This window comes from Misgurnus anguillicaudatus, chromosome 1 (genome assembly GCF_027580225.2).
Source record: "Misgurnus anguillicaudatus chromosome 1, ASM2758022v2, whole genome shotgun sequence".
Classification (NCBI taxonomy): Eukaryota; Metazoa; Chordata; class Actinopteri; order Cypriniformes; family Cobitidae; genus Misgurnus; species Misgurnus anguillicaudatus.
Window position 1 is genome coordinate 27,423,500 of NC_073337.2, and position 21,501 is coordinate 27,445,000.

Below are 21,501 nucleotides of genomic sequence, written 5' to 3' on the forward strand. Positions count from 1 at the left end.
AAATTATTTTTTGCTTTATGGTTTTGATAGAGGCAGCGTTTAGCTATGTTTGCATGTCATACATACATACATACATACATAAACAAACAAAGAAATCCGTTCCAGATTCGAGCAAAAGGCTAAAGTTAATTTGCTTACCACAGTCTGATTGGTTAGAAATAAAAGATATGCTGAACTACGCAGGGATTTCTGTCTGTGGTAAACTTGAGCTTGTGTTGTGTAACAGTGGTTCTCAAACTGGGGGCCGCAAGGTGGTGCCAGGGGGGCCCCAGCTTTATAACATTTTATAAAATAAATTAATTTATCATGAATTCTGTGGAATTAAACCTAAAAAATAAGGCTACTAACCAACAGCAGTACTTTGTATCATTCAATATGTTTTGTTTAATTAAAAGTTGAGTTTTAGAACAGTTTTTTGTCGTAAATTTTCTTTGGGGGGGCCGCAAAGGAATGCGCCGTACACAAAGGGGGCCGCACGCTGAAAAAGTTTGAGAACGACTCTTTGTCTCTTACTTTGGTACATTGAAGATCTCTTTCATACTCTTGTCTCTCACACTCCATGTCGGTCAACCTGAGTCGCATGTCGGTGACTTCCTGATAAAGACCCTGCGGAGACAAACCAAGTTTTAAGAGTCAAAGGCTCAAGATACTGGAAAAAGATGACTAGATATAGACTAAAACTGGCAAATGTGTACTGCATTATCAATGCAAACTGATAAATCTGAAATTGCTATTTGGAGCCAATTCAATTCAATTGTTTATTTATGTCAACAATATGATGCATGTATAAAAACATGGCTAAAAATACTTGTTTTGACTGAGAAATCCATATGGCATGCTTTGAATTAAATCCACATTTGTATCCTGTGAAGGAAACCCAGCCCATTTTTAAGGTCTGCAGAGAATTTCTGGTTACTAAAAGTCCTGATTGGTTAACGCTAGTGAGGGAAAGCTGAATGGGTGCAGTGTAGTCTGGACTCAAACTTAAGCTTTATAACAGGAAATATTTCTGGTGGTACCCGCACCCACTCCTGCAGCTGACTTAACCTCAGGGTGGTCAAACCATAATAAGCGGTTTCATTTCATTAAAATATTAAAGGTTGTCAATTTGTTAGACATGTAGCTCTGCGCTTCGGGAACATTTGTAATGGCAATGGTGTAAATGATGGTAGTTACCGCGCTTTCTCTGTGATCCCCTTCTGCAGCGGCCACTTTCCGTTTCAGACTCGACACCTCTGTCAGCAACTCCAGTTTTTCAGTCTCTAAAGCACTCCTGCCAAGCAGCTCCTTCACAAAACAACATAAAGTGATTTATTTGGTAAAGAAGTAAAAATTAGGAGACTGTGGTTAAATGCAGTACTTCTTTCATTGGAGATAATTAGCAAAACATACTAGCAGCTTTTTTCCATTCAATGAAAGTGAATTGCTTCTGCGTCTCGTCTTTGATATAAACCTTGTTGCCATTTTACAATACACAGAAATGTACTGTAAATATTTTAAATAGCTAGGAATATATGATATCAATTTAATGCCCATTCCTCAGACAAATCAATCATTTGCATTCAGGAGACTTGGAATATTGTGTAGGCAACTAAATATCTGCAGAAATATTCATCCATGTGTAGATTTAAATACGTTGCGCCAAGATTTGTAAGCCAATTTTGAAACCAAAGACGACTTTCATATGAAAATAGGGCTGAATGATATACCAAAACATCACCACAATACACTATTCACAATGATTTGCAATAACCAAAATTAATTGCCAGAAAACGCTTCCCCGCCAATGACGAGTATTTCCATCTTTCCGCAATACCGCTATTATCCACTAGGTGGGCAACGGAAGTATTGCCCTATGGCAAGCTGCTGCATGTCCGTGTCTGTTTTAAAGATCGCTCTGAATGGGATCTCTATGAAAAGTCAGTCACAAAAATGAAATTATCTCTGCTTTTTGCTCAAAATGTGGTGTTTTTGCAGAAACCTACCCATATTCAAAAGCTGATTACAAAAGAACTACTGAAGGTAGGATGAAACGTTTTTTTTTGTTTGAAAGCAGAGGGTCTGTTCTTTCATTTGGTATATTGTATGTTTATATATTTGAAGAAAAAAAATTTCTGGAAGGCATTAAACTTTTGTGAAAATCATGAAAAACGCTGGCGCTGGCTGGCAACTTTTTTAAAAAACGCTGGCGGTGAAAGAGTTAAAAAAAGTTATGCATAGACAAAATTTAAGGTCGATGCTGATAGCAGAGAGATTGGCGAGACTGAGAAAGCGATTATTTATTTTCCCATAAAGAATCTGAAGCATGCATGTTATATAATTTTCAGTTTTTTATATTTTGTATTTAGGACTCCAACTAATGATTATTTTCATAATCGATTAATCGGGCGATTATTTTTTTAATTAATCGACTAATTGGATAAAATATTTTTCACTTATTATAGCGAAATAAAGCACTATATTAGGATATTCATGTGTAGAAGTGTACGTTTAAAAGTGCAAAAGCCACACAGAGTTTCACTTATATAATCGTTTGGATTCTGATATTTTAAGCCTTACACAAAAAAGTTTGGGCAGCTTTTAAATAGTAAATCATCTTTAAATGTCAAAATAAATGCGTCTACAAGCAGGCATGTGCAGGTAAATACATTTTGCCACATATTAATAAACATTTTAATATTTAACTTTAGACCTTGATGAGTATTAACATTATTCAATAACAAAATAAACTAGAAAATGCATTTCCGGAGGAACTGCAAAAGTGTGCTTGCTCTGGTGCCGCAGATTTAGTTTGTGCATCCTCATATTGGAGTCCCAAGTTCATGTACGAAGTTTGGTTTCAATACGTGAAAGCGTTCTTGAGATATAAACTACTTCCTGTTTGGCGGCGTAAAATTTTAGAAAAAATGTTTTTTCTTTTGATGTTGTTCATCCTCACATTGGAGACCCAAATTAATCTACAAAGTTTGGTTTCAATACTTGAAAGCATTCCTGAGATATAAACTACTTCCTGTTTGGCGGCGTAATATTTTAGAAAAAAAAATTTCTTTTGATGTTGTGCATCCTCACATTGGAGACCCAAATTCATTTACAAAGTTTGGTTTTAATATATGAAAGCGTTCCTGAGATATAAACTACTTCCTGTTTGGCGGCGTAAAATTTTTAGAAAACAAAATGTTCTTTTGATGTTGTGCATCCTCACATTGGAGACCCAAATTCATGTACAAAGTTTGGTTTCAATATGTGAAAGCGTTCCTGAGATATAAACTACTTCCTGTTTGGCGGCGTAAAATTTTAGAAAAAAATGTTCTTTTCATGTTGTGCATCCTCACATTGGAAACCCAAATTCATGTAGAAAGTTTGGTTTCAATACATGAAAGCGTTCCTGAGATATAAACTACTTCCTGTTTGGCGGCGTAAAATTTTAGAAAAAAAATTGTTCTTTTGATGTTGTGCATCCTCTCATTGGAGACCCAAATTCATGTACAAAGTTTGGTTTCAATACATGAAAGCGTTCCTGAGATATAAACTACTTCCTGTTTGGCGGCGTAAAATTTTAGAAAAAAAATTGTTCTTTTGATGTTGTGCATCCTCTCATTGGAGACCCAAATTCATGTACAAAGTTTGGTTTCAATACATGAAAGCGTTCCTGAGATATAAAGTACTTCCTGTTTGGCGGCGTAAAATTTTAGGAAAAAAAATGTTATTTTCATGTTGTGCATCCTCACATTGGAAACCCAAATTCATGTACAAAGTTTGGTTTCAATACATGAAAGCGTTCCTGAGATATAAAGTACTTCCTGTTTGGCGGCGTAAAATTTTAGGAAAAAAAATGTTATTTTCATGTTGTGCATCCTCACATTGGAAACCCAAATTCATGTACAAAGTTTGGTTTCAATACATGAAAGCGTTCCTGAGATATAAACTACTTCCTGTTTGGCGGCGTAAAATTTTAGAATTTTTTTTTTTCTTTTGATGTTGTTCATCCTCTCATTGGAGACCCAAATTCATGTACAAAGTTTGGTTTCAATACATGAAAGCGTTCCTGAGATATAAAGTACTTCCTGTTTGGCGGCGTAAAATTTTAGGAAAAAAAATGTTATTTTCATGTTGTGCATCCTCACATTGGAAACCCAAATTCATGTACAAAGTTTGGTTTCAATACATGAAAGCGTTCCTGAGATATAAACTACTTCCTGTTTGGCGGCGTAAAATTTTAGGAAAAAAAATGTTATTTTCATGTTGTGCATCCTCACATTGGAAACCCAAATTCATGTACAAAGTTTGGTTTCAATACATGAAAGCGTTCCTGAGATATAAAGTACTTCCTGTTTGGCGGCGTAAAATTTTAGGAAAAAAAATGTTATTTTCATGTTGTGCATCCTCACATTGGAAACCCAAATTCATGTACAAAGTTTGGTTTCAATACATGAAAGCGTTCCTGAGATATAAACTACTTCCTGTTTGGCGGCGTAAAATTTTAGAATTTTTTTTTTTTCTTTTGATGTTGTTCATCCTCTCATTGGAGACCCAAATTCATGTACAAAGTTTGGTTTCAATACATGAAAGCGTTCCTGAGATATAAAGTACTTCCTGTTTGGCGGCGTAAAATTTTAGGAAAAAAAATGTTATTTTCATGTTGTGCATCCTCACATTGGAAACCCAAATTCATGTACAAAGTTTGGTTTCAATACATGAAAGCGTTCCTGAGATATAAACTACTTCCTGTTTGGCGGCGTAAAATTTTAGAATTTTTTTTTTTCTTTTGATGTTGTTCATCCTCTCATTGGAGACCCAAATTCATGTACAAAGTTTGGTTTCAATACATGAAAGCGTTCCTGAGATATAAAGTACTTCCTGTTTGGCGGCGTAAAATTTTAGGAAAAAAAATGTTCTTTTCATGTTGTGCATCCTCACATTGGAAACCCAAATTCATGTACAAAGTTTGGTTTCAATACATGAAAGCGTTCCTGAGATATAAACTACTTCCTGTTTGGCGGCGTAAAATTTTAGGAAAAAAAATGTTATTTTCATGTTGTGCATCCTCACATTGGAAACCCAAATTCATGTACAAAGTTTGGTTTCAATACATGAAAGCGTTCCTGAGATATAAAGTACTTCCTGTTTGGCGGCGTAAAATTTTAGGAAAAAAAATGTTATTTTCATGTTGTGCATCCTCACATTGGAAACCCAAATTCATGTACAAAGTTTGGTTTCAATACATGAAAGCGTTCCTGAGATATAAACTACTTCCTGTTTGGCGGCGTAAAATTTTAGAATTTTTTTTTTTCTTTTGATGTTGTTCATCCTCTCATTGGAGACCCAAATTCATGTACAAAGTTTGGTTTCAATACATGAAAGCGTTCCTGAGATATAAAGTACTTCCTGTTTGGCGGCGTAAAATTTTAGGAAAAAAAATGTTCTTTTCATGTTGTGCATCCTCACATTGGAAACCCAAATTCATGTACAAAGTTTGGTTTCAATACATGAAAGCGTTCCTGAGATATAAACTACTTCCTGTTTGGCGGCGTAAAATTTTAGAATTTTTTTTTTTCTTTTGATGTTGTTCATCCTCTCATTGGAGACCCAAATTCATGTACAAAGTTTGGTTTCAATACATGAAAGCGTTCCTGAGATATAAAGTACTTCCTGTTTGGCGGCGTAAAATTTTAGGAAAAAAAATGTTATTTTCATGTTGTGCATCCTCACATTGGAAACCCAAATTCATGTACAAAGTTTGGTTTCAATACATGAAAGCGTTCCTGAGATATAAACTACTTCCTGTTTGGCGGCGTAAAATTTTAGAATTTTTTTTTTTCTTTTGATGTTGTTCATCCTCTCATTGGAGACCCAAATTCATGTACAAAGTTTGGTTTCAATACATGAAAGCGTTCCTGAGATATAAAGTACTTCCTGTTTGGCGGCGTAAAATTTTAGGAAAAAAAATGTTCTTTTCATGTTGTGCATCCTCACATTGGAAACCCAAATTCATGTACAAAGTTTGGTTTCAATACATGAAAGCGTTCCTGAGATATAAACTACTTCCTGTTTGGCGGCGTAAAATTTTAGGAAAAAAAATGTTATTTTCATGTTGTGCATCCTCACATTGGAAACCCAAATTCATGTACAAAGTTTGGTTTCAATACATGAAAGCGTTCCTGAGATATAAAGTACTTCCTGTTTGGCGGCGTAAAATTTTAGGAAAAAAAATGTTATTTTCATGTTGTGCATCCTCACATTGGAAACCCAAATTCATGTACAAAGTTTGGTTTCAATACATGAAAGCGTTCCTGAGATATAAACTACTTCCTGTTTGGCGGCGTAAAATTTTAGAATTTTTTTTTTTCTTTTGATGTTGTTCATCCTCTCATTGGAGACCCAAATTCATGTACAAAGTTTGGTTTCAATACATGAAAGCGTTCCTGAGATATAAAGTACTTCCTGTTTGGCGGCGTAAAATTTTAGGAAAAAAAATGTTATTTTCATGTTGTGCATCCTCACATTGGAAACCCAAATTCATGTACAAAGTTTGGTTTCAATACATGAAAGCGTTCCTGAGATATAAACTACTTCCTGTTTGGCGGCGTAAAATTTTAGAATTTTTTTTTTTCTTTTGATGTTGTTCATCCTCTCATTGGAGACCCAAATTCATGTACAAAGTTTGGTTTCAATACATGAAAGCGTTCCTGAGATATAAAGTACTTCCTGTTTGGCGGCGTAAAATTTTAGGAAAAAAAATGTTCTTTTCATGTTGTGCATCCTCACATTGGAAACCCAAATTCATGTACAAAGTTTGGTTTCAATACATGAAAGCGTTCCTGAGATATAAACTACTTCCTGTTTGGCGGCGTAAAATTTTAGGAAAAAAAATGTTATTTTCATGTTGTGCATCCTCACATTGGAAACCCAAATTCATGTACAAAGTTTGGTTTCAATACATGAAAGCGTTCCTGAGATATAAACTACTTCCTGTTTGGCGGCGTAAAATTTTAGAATTTTTTTTTTTCTTTTGATGTTGTTCATCCTCTCATTGGAGACCCAAATTCATGTACAAAGTTTGGTTTCAATACATGAAAGCGTTCCTGAGATATAAAGTACTTCCTGTTTGGCGGCGTAAAATTTTAGGAAAAAAAATGTTCTTTTCATGTTGTGCATCCTCACATTGGAAACCCAAATTCATGTACAAAGTTTGGTTTCAATACATGAAAGCGTTCCTGAGATATAAACTACTTCCTGTTTGGCGGCGTAAAATTTTAGAATTTTTTTTTTTCTTTTGATGTTGTGCATCCTCACATTTGAGACCCAAATTCATGTACAAAGTTTAGTTTCAATACGTGAAAGCGTTCCTAAGATATAAACTACTTCCTGTTTTGGCGGCGTTGACGCACATTTAGTTTGAGCTGTGACGGGCAAACGCTTCCGAAAATCAAAAATCCTTCTAGTAACTTTTGTGAGGCTTGGTCCAAGGATCGTGTACGTGGATTTTCGTGAAGTTTGGACAAAATTTGTGACCTGTGAAACTTTTTTAAGGTTTTGTGTTCTATCCAATATGGCGGAAGAACGACATGGATCTGTGACCTTATCTTCTCAAGCAACTTACACCGGTACTGCCCGAACATTTTAAAGTTTGAACGGTGTCTCTGTGTCAAACGGTCTAATCGCTAGAGCTGGCCAAAAAAATCTACCCGGGAAAAATAATAATAAAACTTAAGAAGAACAATAAGTGTGCTTTTGCAAGCACACTTAATAAGCCATATAAGTGATAAAGCCTTCATTGTTGCGTTGTCACAGTAATAAAAACCTGGATTTCCCCCTTAATGTAAAACAGATGCTTAGTTTGTGGTACCATTTATTACTATTATTATGAAAACCCAACAACAATTACACAAATGCAAACTTACTTATATTTGAAGGACGATATGAAACCGTTATTAACCAGCGTTCTTTTGCATCCGTCATTGTCCTGTAAGGGGTTGCCAGATCCGCGTAACAAAACCAGCCCAATGGCCATTCAAAATTAGTCCAATGACTATTTACAGCCCAAATACCAACAACTAATGAACCAAATCCTTCCATCTCTAACCTGGAAACGTAGATCTGCTGGTTGCGTGGTGAGAAGCAGCAGCGCCAGATAAATGTGCAGCTTGCGTTGTATGAAGAAAAATGGTCCGACTTTGAGCGTGATTCACTTGATTTCATAATTGATTATGATCGATTAGTTGTTACAGCCCTAATTGTATTTTTATTTAAATAGATTTTACAAAAGTCAAGATATCGCATCATTTAGCAAGTTATCGCACATTACATTTTCTTCAATATCTTGCAACCCCAATATGAAACCTGTTTTGTTGAGTTTTATGGGTCTTTTTTAAATTCTGAAGCTCACAAGTCTCCAACACTTTTCATTTTCAAGATATTTAAGACAAATTACAGAGGATGAAAGAAAACCATGGACTTGGAATAACATGAAGGCGAGGAAACAATGTCAATTTTCGTTTTTCACTGAACCGCTCATTTTTTATGAATAATTCTTATGACAATGTGACCTCAATGCAATGCTTTTTGATTATTGTCCATCATTTTAATAAGTCCCAGACCTGCTGTAGTAACTCTTCAGTGGCGTGCAGCTTCATGCGATGCTCCTCAAGGCTCATTTCCAAGTCTCTGATTTTTTCCCCCTGAACTTCCACCTGGTCAGTCAGAACGCTCACCTGAGGGATTAAGGTGAGAAATTATCAGTTTGTGCATTCAGACTGACAGCCAGTTGGAAAGCAAAAGTGCATAACTTCCAGGAAGTACAACAGGAAAATCCCATGAAACCTCAAACTTTTTAGACAACACACCTGGAGCGCGAGACATTCTTTGTCGCTTTCCAAGCGAGAGAGTCGCTCCTGATAGACCGAATCCCCAACTGTAGACCCGTGGCCATTAGTCTGGAAACATAAACAAGAGTTAAGTGCATTGGACATACTGTAGATTTATTAAAAATAAAACACAGTGAACTGAAATCATATTGAAAATGTGGGATCCAATATATATACATTTTTTTAAATAAAGTAGCAATATTGGCCTTTTAGAAGGATCTCTTGACGGAAATGCAATATAATCTACATTATTAGAGAAGTATAAAGACCTCACATAATGAACTGTATTGGGGTTTTTTACCTTAAAATTAACCATTTTTATCTACATACACCGCAGGTCAACTTACATTGAAGTTGCCATCATGTTTTTTACAGTAGCACTAAACGGACAAATTGTTTAATAGAGCGAGTTTCGTAGTGACGTTGTCTCAGACAATGACATGTTTGTCCTGTGGCGACTACTATAGCTTCACTAATATGCGTTTTGAAAGGGAGGGGTGAGCTGTGGACTGAACCGTTGGTTGCAATTCACAATCTCACCACTAGATGGCACTAATGCTGCGTTCAGACCAGCCACGGTAGAGGCGTCAAGCGCAAGTGATTTCTATGTTAAGTCAATGTGAAGACACGTTGACTCGTGTCTGGAGGTCCTGCTGCGCGAATGAGCCATTTAGCGTGGCACAGTAGATGCGATTCCCCCTCATTTGCGCAAATGGCGCGAATTGAGCATTGCTGCGGGAAACGCGCAAATTGAAAAATTTGAATTTTGGCAGAAAAACGCACCGCGTTAACCAATCAGGAGCTTGCTCTAGTAGTGACGTGATTACAGAAAGCGAGCGGAGTCGCAGAAGCCCCTCCCATGATGTGAATGACTACAATTTCACGAGTGAATGACGCGAGTAAACTCAAAATGTTTAAGCAGCAAACTAGACGCGGTAGGCGCAAATTTGGCTGGTGTGAACCCAGAGTTACAGTCCCAAATTGCACCTTTAAAATAATATTAAAAGATAAGCTGAATGAAGAATGTGTAAAGCATTGTAAATTGCTTCATATAAAGCATCTGCCAAATGGGTAAAAGATAAAAAATTTTACTGTACGTGTATTTCCTGGGTTCAATCCCATGAGCTTTTGCACTGCTAATGCACCACTGAGCTATACAGGAGCAACACAACTTGTCAAAATTTATGACACTAAAGTATGCAATTATACAAAAGGTCAAACTATCTTTCATTACAGTACACAAGATGCCCTTTGGCAGATTCATAAATCATGCTTATGCACAAAAACATCAATCATCAGGGTTTGCACAAACTTGTGTTGAGTTCATAGCAGCTGTGGTATGGAAGAGTGTGCTATGAAAACATGAAAGGTTTCTGAACGGATAAGGCGAGCAGAAAAGGCTGATAGGACACATACTGCAATCCTAATTGATCAGATTCTGGAAATTCAAACTGGGAGCTAAATGCAACCTGAATGTCTGTGAGTCATGTGAGGTTCATACACATAAAACTGTATGAGATCCACGTGAGAGCCGAGATGGTTTTCACATTGGAAGATTTTGATGGCCCGAAGTGGAAATTTCACAAAGCACACGCGTTGCTTCAGGTTACATGTGGAGAAAAGGGACTGGGAACTGAAATGCACTTAATCCAGATGAATCACTGGCGGATTTAAAGGTGGAAAATGCACAGTGGGGGACAGACATACGTCCGTGAATTTTGCGTTGAATTTTGGCAAACTGCAACATTAGATCAATGACAGCTTTATGCTAAGAAATGAGCACTGGTGTTGCACTAGACAGGTCATGTCTGGGTCAGTTTATATACAGTGATCGTGTCCAACTAAATCAAAGTGATGAAAGAAGTATAACATTCTCACTTCATATTAAAGCATATTTGAAGCATTGGCCCATTTCATTGGCCTAAACCCAACATATTTCCTTTGTTCCGTGTATGAAAACTTTAAAGAGAATAAGAGGACTGGTGTGATATACATACAGATGTTTAACCTACTAGCGCCCAATCCCATCTACTATTCATAGACGGGATTTGCCGCGTGCCCTGGGGCACCAGCCAATAGGGGGGCACCAAAGGTTTCAGACTGTGACCAAGTTTTTGTTTTTTTTACAATTACTGTGTGAAATCTCTTCTAGTTGTTATTTCATGTTAAAAGACGAGTAGATTGCAAGCCCACAGGTGTGCAATGTTGTATTTAAGCATGGGTGACATGGGCATTTTGCGGGGGCTGTGGCCCGGGGCACCCGTGACAAAAACGGAATGTGTAACCGGGGTTTTACCGCTTTTTTGCATGATGCGTCAATCATTTTGTCTCACCATACGCTCAGTTAATCTACCGGCGGGTCTACAAAGCCCGCAAAATGCCGCCCTTATGGTGTGTTCACACCAGCCGCGGTAGAGGTGGCAAAAACGCATTTAATCACGCGTAGTTGGATGCTTGAACAGATTTTTCAGCTTGCTCGTTTCCCGTGGCATCGCTCAATTTGCGCCATCTGCGCCGCATATACCGCGCCGCAGGATGCCTAATCGCATGTTAAGTCTTTGCATTGACTTAACATGTAAATCACCCGCACTTGCCACCTTTACCGAGTTTGGTGTGAACACCCAGTTAGTTTACCAGGGCGGTCATTGAGGTCTAGAAATAAAATCTTGAAATTTTATAAAGTGTTCAAAATTTCCAAAGATTTCCCAAACAGCTCTTCAAGAAATATTAAAGACAAGACGACATAGCATGTGTCCATAAAAAAACATTACGATTTTTTCGAAATTCGTAGGGGGCATATCATGAAACTTTTTTCATGCTTAAGTGTTATAATTGGGTCCCCAGTGCTTCTATCAACCTAGAAAATGTAAAAAAGATTAACCCACTAACTTAGTTTTGGTAAACCATTCTCTGCAAGCACATGAAAAATAGGTAATTGAAATTTGGCTCCCCTTGTGATGTCAGAAGGACATAATAGGCTTGTTCGACTTTATGCGGCGCCGCAAGAACCGACAGCCGGATGACGTCAAAGTACCGCGAGACTGATTAGAGAAGTCTAATTTCGTCTCGCTCTCGCAGTACTTTGACGTCATCCGGTTGTCGTCTCTTGCGGCGCCGCATGAAGTCGAACAAGCCTAATACCACGGCACTGCCATTTAGTACAGAGATCAGCTCATTTGCATTTAATAGGACACACACACAACGTCACATACGTACTCTGGGGACACTAAAAATGTATTTGACATCTTAATAAAGTCTTGTGAAATGTCCCCTTTAAAATCAATTAAGGTACAGGTATGCATGAACTGCAAGATTTTTATAACCAGTGGTTTCATGAAAACCACGAGACCCCACACTGCAATTTCTTACTTAGTATTTTTGTCTTGTTTTCAGTAAAAATATCTAAAAATTCTTAAATCAAGATGTATTTTCTTGATGAGCAAAATGACCTAGGAAAATAAGTCTAATTTTTAGACAAAAAATATAAAATTCTAGCGATTTTGTGCTTAAAACAAGCAAAAAAAATCTGTCAATAGAATAAGAAAAAAATTATTGAAATAAGTTTACTTTTTTCATAAACGCTTAATTCAGAATTTTTCTTATTCCACTGGCAGATTATTTTGCTTGTTTTAAGCACAAATTCGCTTAAATATGATATTTTTTGTCTAAAAAGTAAGGGATAATCCACGGCTAGCCATGCATTAAAGGGTTTTAATGCACGACGTAGAGGCGAAGAACCACCCGACGCATAGCAGAGGTAAGACAATTTTTCTAGATTTTTTCTTGAATTTAGTGTTAAGAAAAATGTTCAAGATTTGTTTGCTTACCCCATTGGCAGATTGTTTTGCTTGTTTTATGCACAAAATTAGGGATGCACGATATATCGGCCGACATATCGTTATCGGCCGATAACTGCTTATTTTTAATATTATCGGTTATCGGTCTGATAGCAGAATTAAGCCGATAAATGAAAGCCGATAAATTATGGATTATTTTGGTTTGTTGAACCACTTCACTTGCTCATTGCTGGCCATGTGGAGTTTTGATTGGTGCTTTCTGTGACATAGCACGAAGATGACACATGTTGCGGGCTTAAGAAGAGTATGCTAGTCTAGTTTTTCATTGTGAAAATAATATGAATATTTATCGGCCTATATATATATATATATATCGGTTATCGGCCCCCAAATTTAAAGAGTTATCGGTTATCGGTATCGGCCAAAATTTCCATATCGGTGCATCCCTACACAAAATCACTGAAATTTGATATTTTGGGTGTAAAAACTAGACTTATTTTCTTTGGGTGTTTTGCTCATCAAGAAAAAGCATCTTAATTTAAGAATTAAAAAAAATAATGCTAAGAATTGTTTTTCCTGAAAATATTTTTTTGCAGTGCATATACAGACACATTTTTCTGATTTGTCTTTGTATTTAAATTTAAATGTAAAGGTAGAGGCAACACAAACATACAAGGATGGAAGCTAAATGCAACATGAAGAAGAAATCAAATTTGGCCATCATGTGAGGTTCCTTCACATGAAACTGTATGAGATCCACGTGAGAGCCAAAATGGTTTAATTTAATTTCTTTGACATCAGTCTGTAGTTAATAAACACCAACCAGTCGGCCTTGCAGCCACTCCATCAAACCCTCGGCTGTGGTTTCGGAGACCTGACCGCGCAGACCCTCCTTCTCCTCAGGATCCATCAGGTCCAGCGCAGCTCTCATGTCCTCCAGGAGATGCAGCACCCGCAGGCTGCCCAGGAAGGGCGAGGTGGGCGACTGACAATCAAACAGGCCGTTGGTGTAGCCCAAGGCCTTCGAACCTGTGGCAAATGAACATGGATGAGTGAAAGTATTTAGGGTTGGAGTGGTTTTGGTGACTTTAGATTTGTGATGAGTGACATTAAATATCTTTCAAAATGACTTTTTGGTTTTGCTGAAGCCAGTTTCACAAGAAAACCACAGATATGCTCTGGTCAGAAGACCTCTGGTGGTTTATTGTCAGATGAGGACATAGAGGAAAAAAGCAGAACCTCCAAGCAAAAACTTTCATTTCTCACTGATGTGTGTCTGATGTTTCCAGAAATGGACAGCATTGTGGCTGCGTATTGGATAAGCATTAGATTTCATCAGTGCTGAAATAGTGGAAAAAGCTTGTAATGATGAGCACAGCCTTGGCTGAAAGCACTTTTGCAGCTTTACCAAATCTGCAAAAACAATAACGTTTCAATTTGTTCCTAAAACGTGTTTTAAAAGGGACGGTTCATTATTTCTCTCTCGTTAATAACTCATATTAATGATGACATTCAAATACCACATGCAATTTTTTCCACGAAACAATTTCTTCTCTAAAGAGACGCACAGAGGGATGGTGTGTAAATACCGCATCTGTGCCAGCAGTGATATTCTGATTGTCTAGTTGTGCCGTACCTGCAATTATGCCGTCCATCTGCTCCAGCGCAGCTGCCAACATTTCACTGGCATCAGACATCATGATCACCTTCCTTCAAACACTTCAATTGCGAAATACAAAAAAAAGGCCATTAGGAAGTAAACTGGTGTGATAACAAAATCATCCTCCCCAGCACGTTAAAAGGAATTTCAGTTCAATTACACAGAACGGGAGATATCTTGTGTGGGATAATGACACAATTCACCCAGGACTTTTAAGTGTTCTGGAATGATCGGAATTCCAGACCTTCTAACAAGTCCCAGAGGCGTCATATCCACCCACAGCTTACAACATCTCTACAGAAGCATCCCATTCCCACCTGAATATCTTGATTAGCAGGATAAATAAAATGTATTAAATGGCTATAACAAATTACATAAAATGTATAGTAGGGCTGGGGGATATCGATCGAAATTAGGGCTGGGATGATAAATCATACGATTCTGCTTGCTATGCTTCTCAATGAATTACGGTAAAATGCCGCTACATCCAAAAGCCAGAGGGCGCTCTTGTGCAGAAACTATGCGCCGCATAAAATGGCCCTGATATGTCACTAGACATTAAGAAATCATTTTCATTTCAAAATACTTATATCACTGACAACTAGGGGTGGGCGATAAACCGGTAGACATAATTAACCGGTAGAAATTTGTCAACCGGAAGAGATTTTGGACTATCGTTTTTATCGAGGTTACGCGCCCACGTCACGCTCCTGTGCACGTGGTCGCGAAAACGTAACGTTTGTACACGTAATTAAGCACTGCAGTTTTAAAACAAGTTATTTTAAGCCATTGAAAAACAGACAACAGATCTGTATGCGTGCGTTCTTTCTGTGTGTCAGGAGCGGACAAGTCGGGCAACCGCTGCTCTTTTTGTCTGTGAGGAGCGCGGAAGTCGCGCGATCGCTGCTCATTAAGCTCGTGAGCATTTTTCCGCTTTATTGGCCTTAAAAAGACATATGCGTCAAAATTCCCGTCTTTGCATGCATCCTCATAAACACGACCAGTTAGGTCTGAACGGAAAGTAAACAGCTAAAAGAGAAACCGCATGTGTAACAGTGTATTGGATCCGGACTTTGGTCTTAAAGGGGAAGTTACCTAATTTTGCTCCTGTCTGTCACTCGTGTTAATCAAACAGCATTGAGAGAAAATCTCTCACTGCTCCTGATTAAATCACTTTTCTACCTTAAATAAAAATATATGTAGGCTTATACATACATGAATAATTATTTATTATCATTCTTATATCATTGATTGTTTATCTTCAGAGAGCTTAGGTTTTGTTTGTTTTTATCTTCTTTCTATGCTTGTATATGTTTTCTGTGAGAATTATGAAAATCTCTATGGTATTAAAGATTTAAACCTTATTAAAACATAAAAAACTCTACCGTGATACATATCGTTATCATGATATAAAATTAATCCTATCGTGATAGAAGATTTTGGTCATATCGCCCACCCCTACTGACAACTGTGGTCTGGCCATGACATTGTCATTTAAAAAGTGGAGTTGCAGCCCTCAACTGATGTTTATGTTGTCATGTTGTGTATTGACCACCAGTTGTGTGATTGCAGTACCAGTTTTGACCACAATCCTACATACTGTTCCTTTAAAATGCAAAATCTACTTTATTAAAACCGTATATGATGAAAATAAATTCAAAGACAGGAGGAAAGAAGGACCATTAGACCATACCAATATTAAGAAAATCGTTTTTGAAGCCAATAGTAGGTGGGGATTGCCGCCGCCAACTTGGCCGCACGTCACTCGCTGATCACCGAAAATGGGTAAAGAAAGAGCCAGAACGTGGGTGATGCTTGCAGAAACCACACCCGCCTAACATTTTTTCTGCTCTAAAGTTGGCCATTTTAACATGGGGGTCTATGGAAATAGACTCCGTTTTGGAGCCAGCCTCTAGTGGAATTTAGCGTTGCCGCGGCAAATGTAAGATTCGAAAAATTTGGCAAAAAATGCACTGCGTTAACCAATCAGGAGCTTGCTGTAGTAGGGACACGATTACAGGAAGCGAGCGGAGTCGCAAAAGCCCCTCCCATGACGTGAATTTCCATGTGAATGTCTTGATGACTAGAATTTCACGTGTGGCTTTAACGCGTGAATGAAGTGAGTAAACTCAAAAATGTTTAAGCGGCAAACTAGATGCGGTAGACGGGAATTTGACGCCTCAAACGCGGCTGGTGTGAACCCACGGTAAGACATTTATTCTAATCTATAATGTTTTTGGTACCAATTATCTCTCATGTCGGCAATGGTTAGTATGTGTTAAGATTTGTTCAACTTCATGCAGGGTTGTGTAGACCCATTGGTACATTAACGGAGCGCATGGTGACAAAACGATTGATGAAACGTCCAAACGATGGTCTCGGTCTCATCCCATATCTCACTGGGAAAAATACCGATATATTACCAGAACTCAGTATACTCGATATAGTAGCAAATTAGCACGAAATCTCAAAACATTTCTCGCTGTTCTGGCATTCCTGTAGCTCAAAGAGTATAGCAATTGTACGTAAAACGTATAGCTTCAATACACAGTAATATAACTCCAGTGTTTCCCACAGGATTTTGAGGAGACTGTGGTGGTGATGACGTCACCCGGTAATTAGCATATATGTGACGTCATCATGTCGTGTTTGCGTTTGATCTAGTGTTGGCACCTGAAATATGTTTCACTTCTACTCTTTGATCTGTATCTGTATTTGATCTGTATTATATATCAAAAGATATTTTAAGCCAAATAAAGCTGTTTTAAATAGTGAAATAAAAATGTAAATGGGAGTCATGAAAATTCTATTTGTGGGGGCCAGTGTTGATTCTGTGGTGGGCCACCACAAATAAATAAATGTATGGGAAACACTGTAACTCACTTTATACATGAATAAGTGTAAATTTAACCCTCTGTTTTATTGACAAAATGCACTTTAGGCTGACATCACGTACTCAAAGTTTGACATTTGAACATCTCAGAATGGTTAGCCATGTTGAAAATATTACTGTTTGTGTTTACTTTTCTGACCCACAACCCATTACTATAAAGTAAACCATTTTCATTACTATGAATCTGAAGACATTAAGACCTTGGATGTATGGGACGAGATGCTACATAGGGCTGGTCACAATTACCATACAGGCCAAAAAACGTGAGGTAAAACCCTCCAAATTCCACCATTTAATCTGGTTACAGACTGGGCAGGGGGCACTGCAGGAAATCTCAACACTAGAGTCTTTGTTTGTAGGTTTACCACCGACCCCCTGACAGACGACTGCAATGCACTTCTTTCTCTCTACAAGACGAATCTTGTGGCACATATGAACGCCTCTAAACAACACAATACTTGAGAAAGGCCAAGACCAGCCCACATCCTTTGGTCTTACGTAGCACGAGGAGTGAGCCAGGGCTTTGTTTATGGATATCAGATTGTGTCTAGTCAATGAGTCCTTTGTGTACAATGCCTGGTCTCTAATTGTTTAAAATTCACCCTTTGGGAAATCTTTAAAAAACAAACTTTGTGACGCTTTTTACTAGACAATAACTGACTGTTTTACTTTCCAACTCACAAAGTCAAACTTTTGCCCAAAAAAGGACCAAACCCTGAGCAAAGGATTGAATACAACAAAACAAATAGATTTGAAGCAAGACCTCAACTGGTTAGGTTTGGATTTCAGCTGACGTTAAGATCCATTAACACATGTTGAAACACTGGCCAGCTTAAATGCGCTGCTTTCCAGGGGCTCTGATTTACTTTTGGCTTACGGAAAACATTCCCCACATCCCTAGAGGAAAAGGAGCTGTATTTAGTCAGCTGCCTGCATCACTTCCTATGGGGAAGCCCTCGACTTCTGGCTGTTCTTTAAAAGAACTGAAACTGAATATTTGACATTTTGATGGCGACTTTAAATTTATGGAGCTCAGTTTAGGATTTCACTGTAAAATATTAATATTATACGAATTCGGGGTGCTTTGTATTATCATTAGTCGAAGTGTGTCATTTATTTCGATGATATACAGTATACTTTATCCTCCTATCCCAACCAATATGCAGAGACAATAATTAAAGCATTTGGCACTAACCAATGGCATGAGATTCGGCTAGTATCATATGTTTGTACAAACCAATCAAAAGATTGAGAAAAAGTTTTTTTTCCGTATCGTAACCATAGACAGTAAAAAATACGGGCGCAGTGTCTGTGATGTCACCCATAGGTTTGTGAAGAGCTTTTTTGAAGCCAATAGTTGGCGGGGCCTGCTATCTTGGCATCACGGCACCACGGATCACTCACAGATCACCGAAAATGGGTAAAGAGGCGGGACGTGGGTAATGCTGAGGTGGCTGGTTGGTGAAACCATGCCCGCCTAGCTCGACGGTAGTGACAGCAGTGGCAGTTCACCCGTCACTCAAGTGGCCACACCCTTAATTTAAACGGATGAGTTACAAAAATTTCACCCTAACCCTAACGACTTCACCCTAGAGATCAGAAGGTTGATCGTAAGGCGGGACTTGATTTCGTCCATTAAAAACTGATTGGATCATTGGAACTTGGGGAATGTTGTTAATCGCCACAGCAGTCTCTGATAGCCCCGCCCTTACAGCATTCTTTATACCAGGAAGTGAAGAGAGGTCCTTACATTTTGATTAAAGATTATAAGGGCACATGAATTAAAAAAAAGTTTTTAATTTCATGGTGACTTTAAATTTTAGCTTTGAGATAATCATGCATAATCTCTTAAGGCTAATAAAGTTAATTAAACCCCTGTATAGCTCAGTGGTGGATCATTGGGTTAGCGCTGTGCAAAAAGTCATGGGTTCAAGCCCAGGAAACACACATGTATACCTTGTAGGGGTGTAACGGTTCGTGTATTCGAACCGGACCCTTTCGGTTCAGGGCTTTCGGCACGGTGCGCACGTGCACCGAAAGGCCGAATGCATTTTGTGTGCGCCTGTGCGGAACATAATACGTGCGTTTCCGCACGAACATATTAAGTGGCGGAAGTCTCCGCGTTCAGCGCAAGTCTTCTGTCAAACATATAACATAATTCGGCCCGCAGAAAGATTTTTATTTACTTAGTTGTATATCCGTTTGATTATTGATGTAAACGTTTACGTGTCGTATCTAAAAGCGCATGTTAAACGCGTGTCAACGCGCTGCTTTGTTCTTTCAAAAGTGCGTGAGAGGATGCACGTCTTTCGTTGCTACGCATTCATGAGACGCGCTTTCTGTGACAGCAAGAATAAGGAATGCGTGATCAGATTTTTCATCTGCACCTCACGTCAATCATATCATTGTCACAATGCGATCAGCTGGTCGAGACAGAGAAGAGCTGTAACCCGGGCTTACTCAGCTGTTACTCAGCTGCGGAGGGGTTCGTAAGTAAAGTCACAGCTTACATTGATGACACAAGCAAAGATTAGGAGAAACGTGCAAAAGATCAAAGATGGCTATGTATGCAACTCACTAATCTCAAAATGAGTGTATAATATCAAGTATATCATCATGTTGCTTGCTATGCAGTTACACATAGAGCAGTGATATTATTTTTATACAGAGATGGTACATAGCCAATTCAATTCTGTGAGTTAAACAATCCAAAATAAATCAAAACAGAAAATTTTTAGTGTCAAAAATGTAGGCTAATAGTTCATAAATGTATTCAGGAATTGAATTTGTTAGTTCAAGGTTTTAGTAGAAAAAGTTTAAGAGAAGGTTAAGATAAGAGTTACCTTCTGTTATAAAATAATGTAAAAAATAACTTTGCAGTAGTATTTTATTTATTATTTTTTCATTTTATATATATTTTATCTGTTATATTTTAATAAAGTGTTTAAAAAAGTGTAAACAAATTGTAAAAAAAAGTTTAAAGTAATAAACAACCTGCAGTTTAATGTTTGCATTTCTCCCTTACTGTACCGAAAATGAACCGAACCGTGGCTTCAAAACCGGGGTTCGCACCGAACCGTGATTTTTGCGTACCGTTACACCCCTAATACCTTGTAATGCATTTTAAGTCACTTTTGATTATCGCCTCAGCTAAGTTTTGCATTGTATTCTCTAGACCTTTACTGCAGCCACATTATAACCCAATCAAAAGAGTCCATCACACAGGGTTATGTACGCATTTTCCTTCCATCTTCCCTGACGAGAACCAGCTCCGTTATTTTCAAATATTTTGCTTCTGCATTCCACAAAGCTTGGACGGAAAAGCGTTCAAATTAGGAGAGCCCTCTGTGACGGAGTGTGAAGTGATTTTTGGCTATAGACACAACTTTGAACAATACTTTTCCATGCAGCAGAGTTTAATCAGCGAACACATGGTCTGATTAATCAGAGGTCCATGAAGAAAACGGGGGTCTGTTTGACCTAAATAAAAGTTTCATCTTAGCTGCTTCTAGATCAGGTCGACCTTTCTTGACTGCGTACTATGCACAAGTCTCCACGACCCAGATGACCTAAACTCTGTTTAGATACCCATTCACCCCCCTTTCTCCAAATTGATGAAAAACTCCTCCAGATGTGTGGGTCCACTCGCATACCATAACAATTTCCCTTAACTTCCTCTAAACATGGATATCAAACAACCCCCCCTGAGGCCACAGCACTGTCAACTCCTCACACAAATTAATTCTTAGGTTGACTTTATAAATATGTAAATTACAAGAGAACATTTTCCCTTAAAGGGTTATGAACCAAAGCTACAGTAAGGCTTGTCGTAACTGGCTCAATGCCCAGGGAGGCTTACTAGTATAAGGGTAGAAGTCACTCGGATTTATTTACGTTGCATGACGTTGGCCAGATGTGGAGATAGGAGAGGAGAAGGAGGAGGTGGTGGTTAGAAAGAAAAACAATCCAAAGCCCATGCCATCATTCATCTTCAGTTTTATCCCAAGTGCAGATGCAAGCTACTGAACTACAAACTGTACTGTACACAAACACACAGATGTGACACATTTGTTATTTTTATTTTCTTTTGAAGAGTTTGCTATGATGATATTAATTATTTGGACTGTACTAGATGCAGGAGTGTGGCTCAAATATCTAAGTCTCCACTGCATATCAGTCAAACTGACAAAAACCATAAGAAAATAAAACATGATTTTATCATAGTAAACTTTAGTAACAATGCTTTTTGTTTGATTGGCTAACATCTGTGTTAACAGTTTTAATGCA

General features: G+C 38.0%; 1 protein-coding gene across 5 annotated transcripts in view; it reads right to left on the reverse strand.

Annotated features, from left to right (window-relative positions):
* Positions 1-21,501, reverse strand: part of ppfibp1a (PPFIA binding protein 1a) — a 131,403-nt gene that overhangs the window by 12,924 nt on the left and 96,978 nt on the right. For 4 of the 5 annotated variants that reach the window (XM_073869122.1, XM_073869124.1, XM_073869125.1 and 1 more), the window contains 6 exons: positions 14,298-14,380; positions 13,485-13,690; positions 8,844-8,933; positions 8,598-8,711; positions 1,177-1,287; positions 514-606 (listed from right to left, as the gene is read on the reverse strand). In XM_073869122.1, the coding sequence (XP_073725223.1) occupies positions 514-606; positions 1,177-1,287; positions 8,598-8,711; positions 8,844-8,933; positions 13,485-13,690; positions 14,298-14,361 (678 nt within the window). In that variant the 5' untranslated portion in view covers positions 14,362-14,380. The remainder of the gene's footprint in view (positions 1-513; positions 607-1,176; positions 1,288-8,597; positions 8,712-8,843; positions 8,934-13,484; positions 13,691-14,297; positions 14,381-21,501) is intronic. The other variant, XM_073869123.1, reaches the window with a different exon arrangement.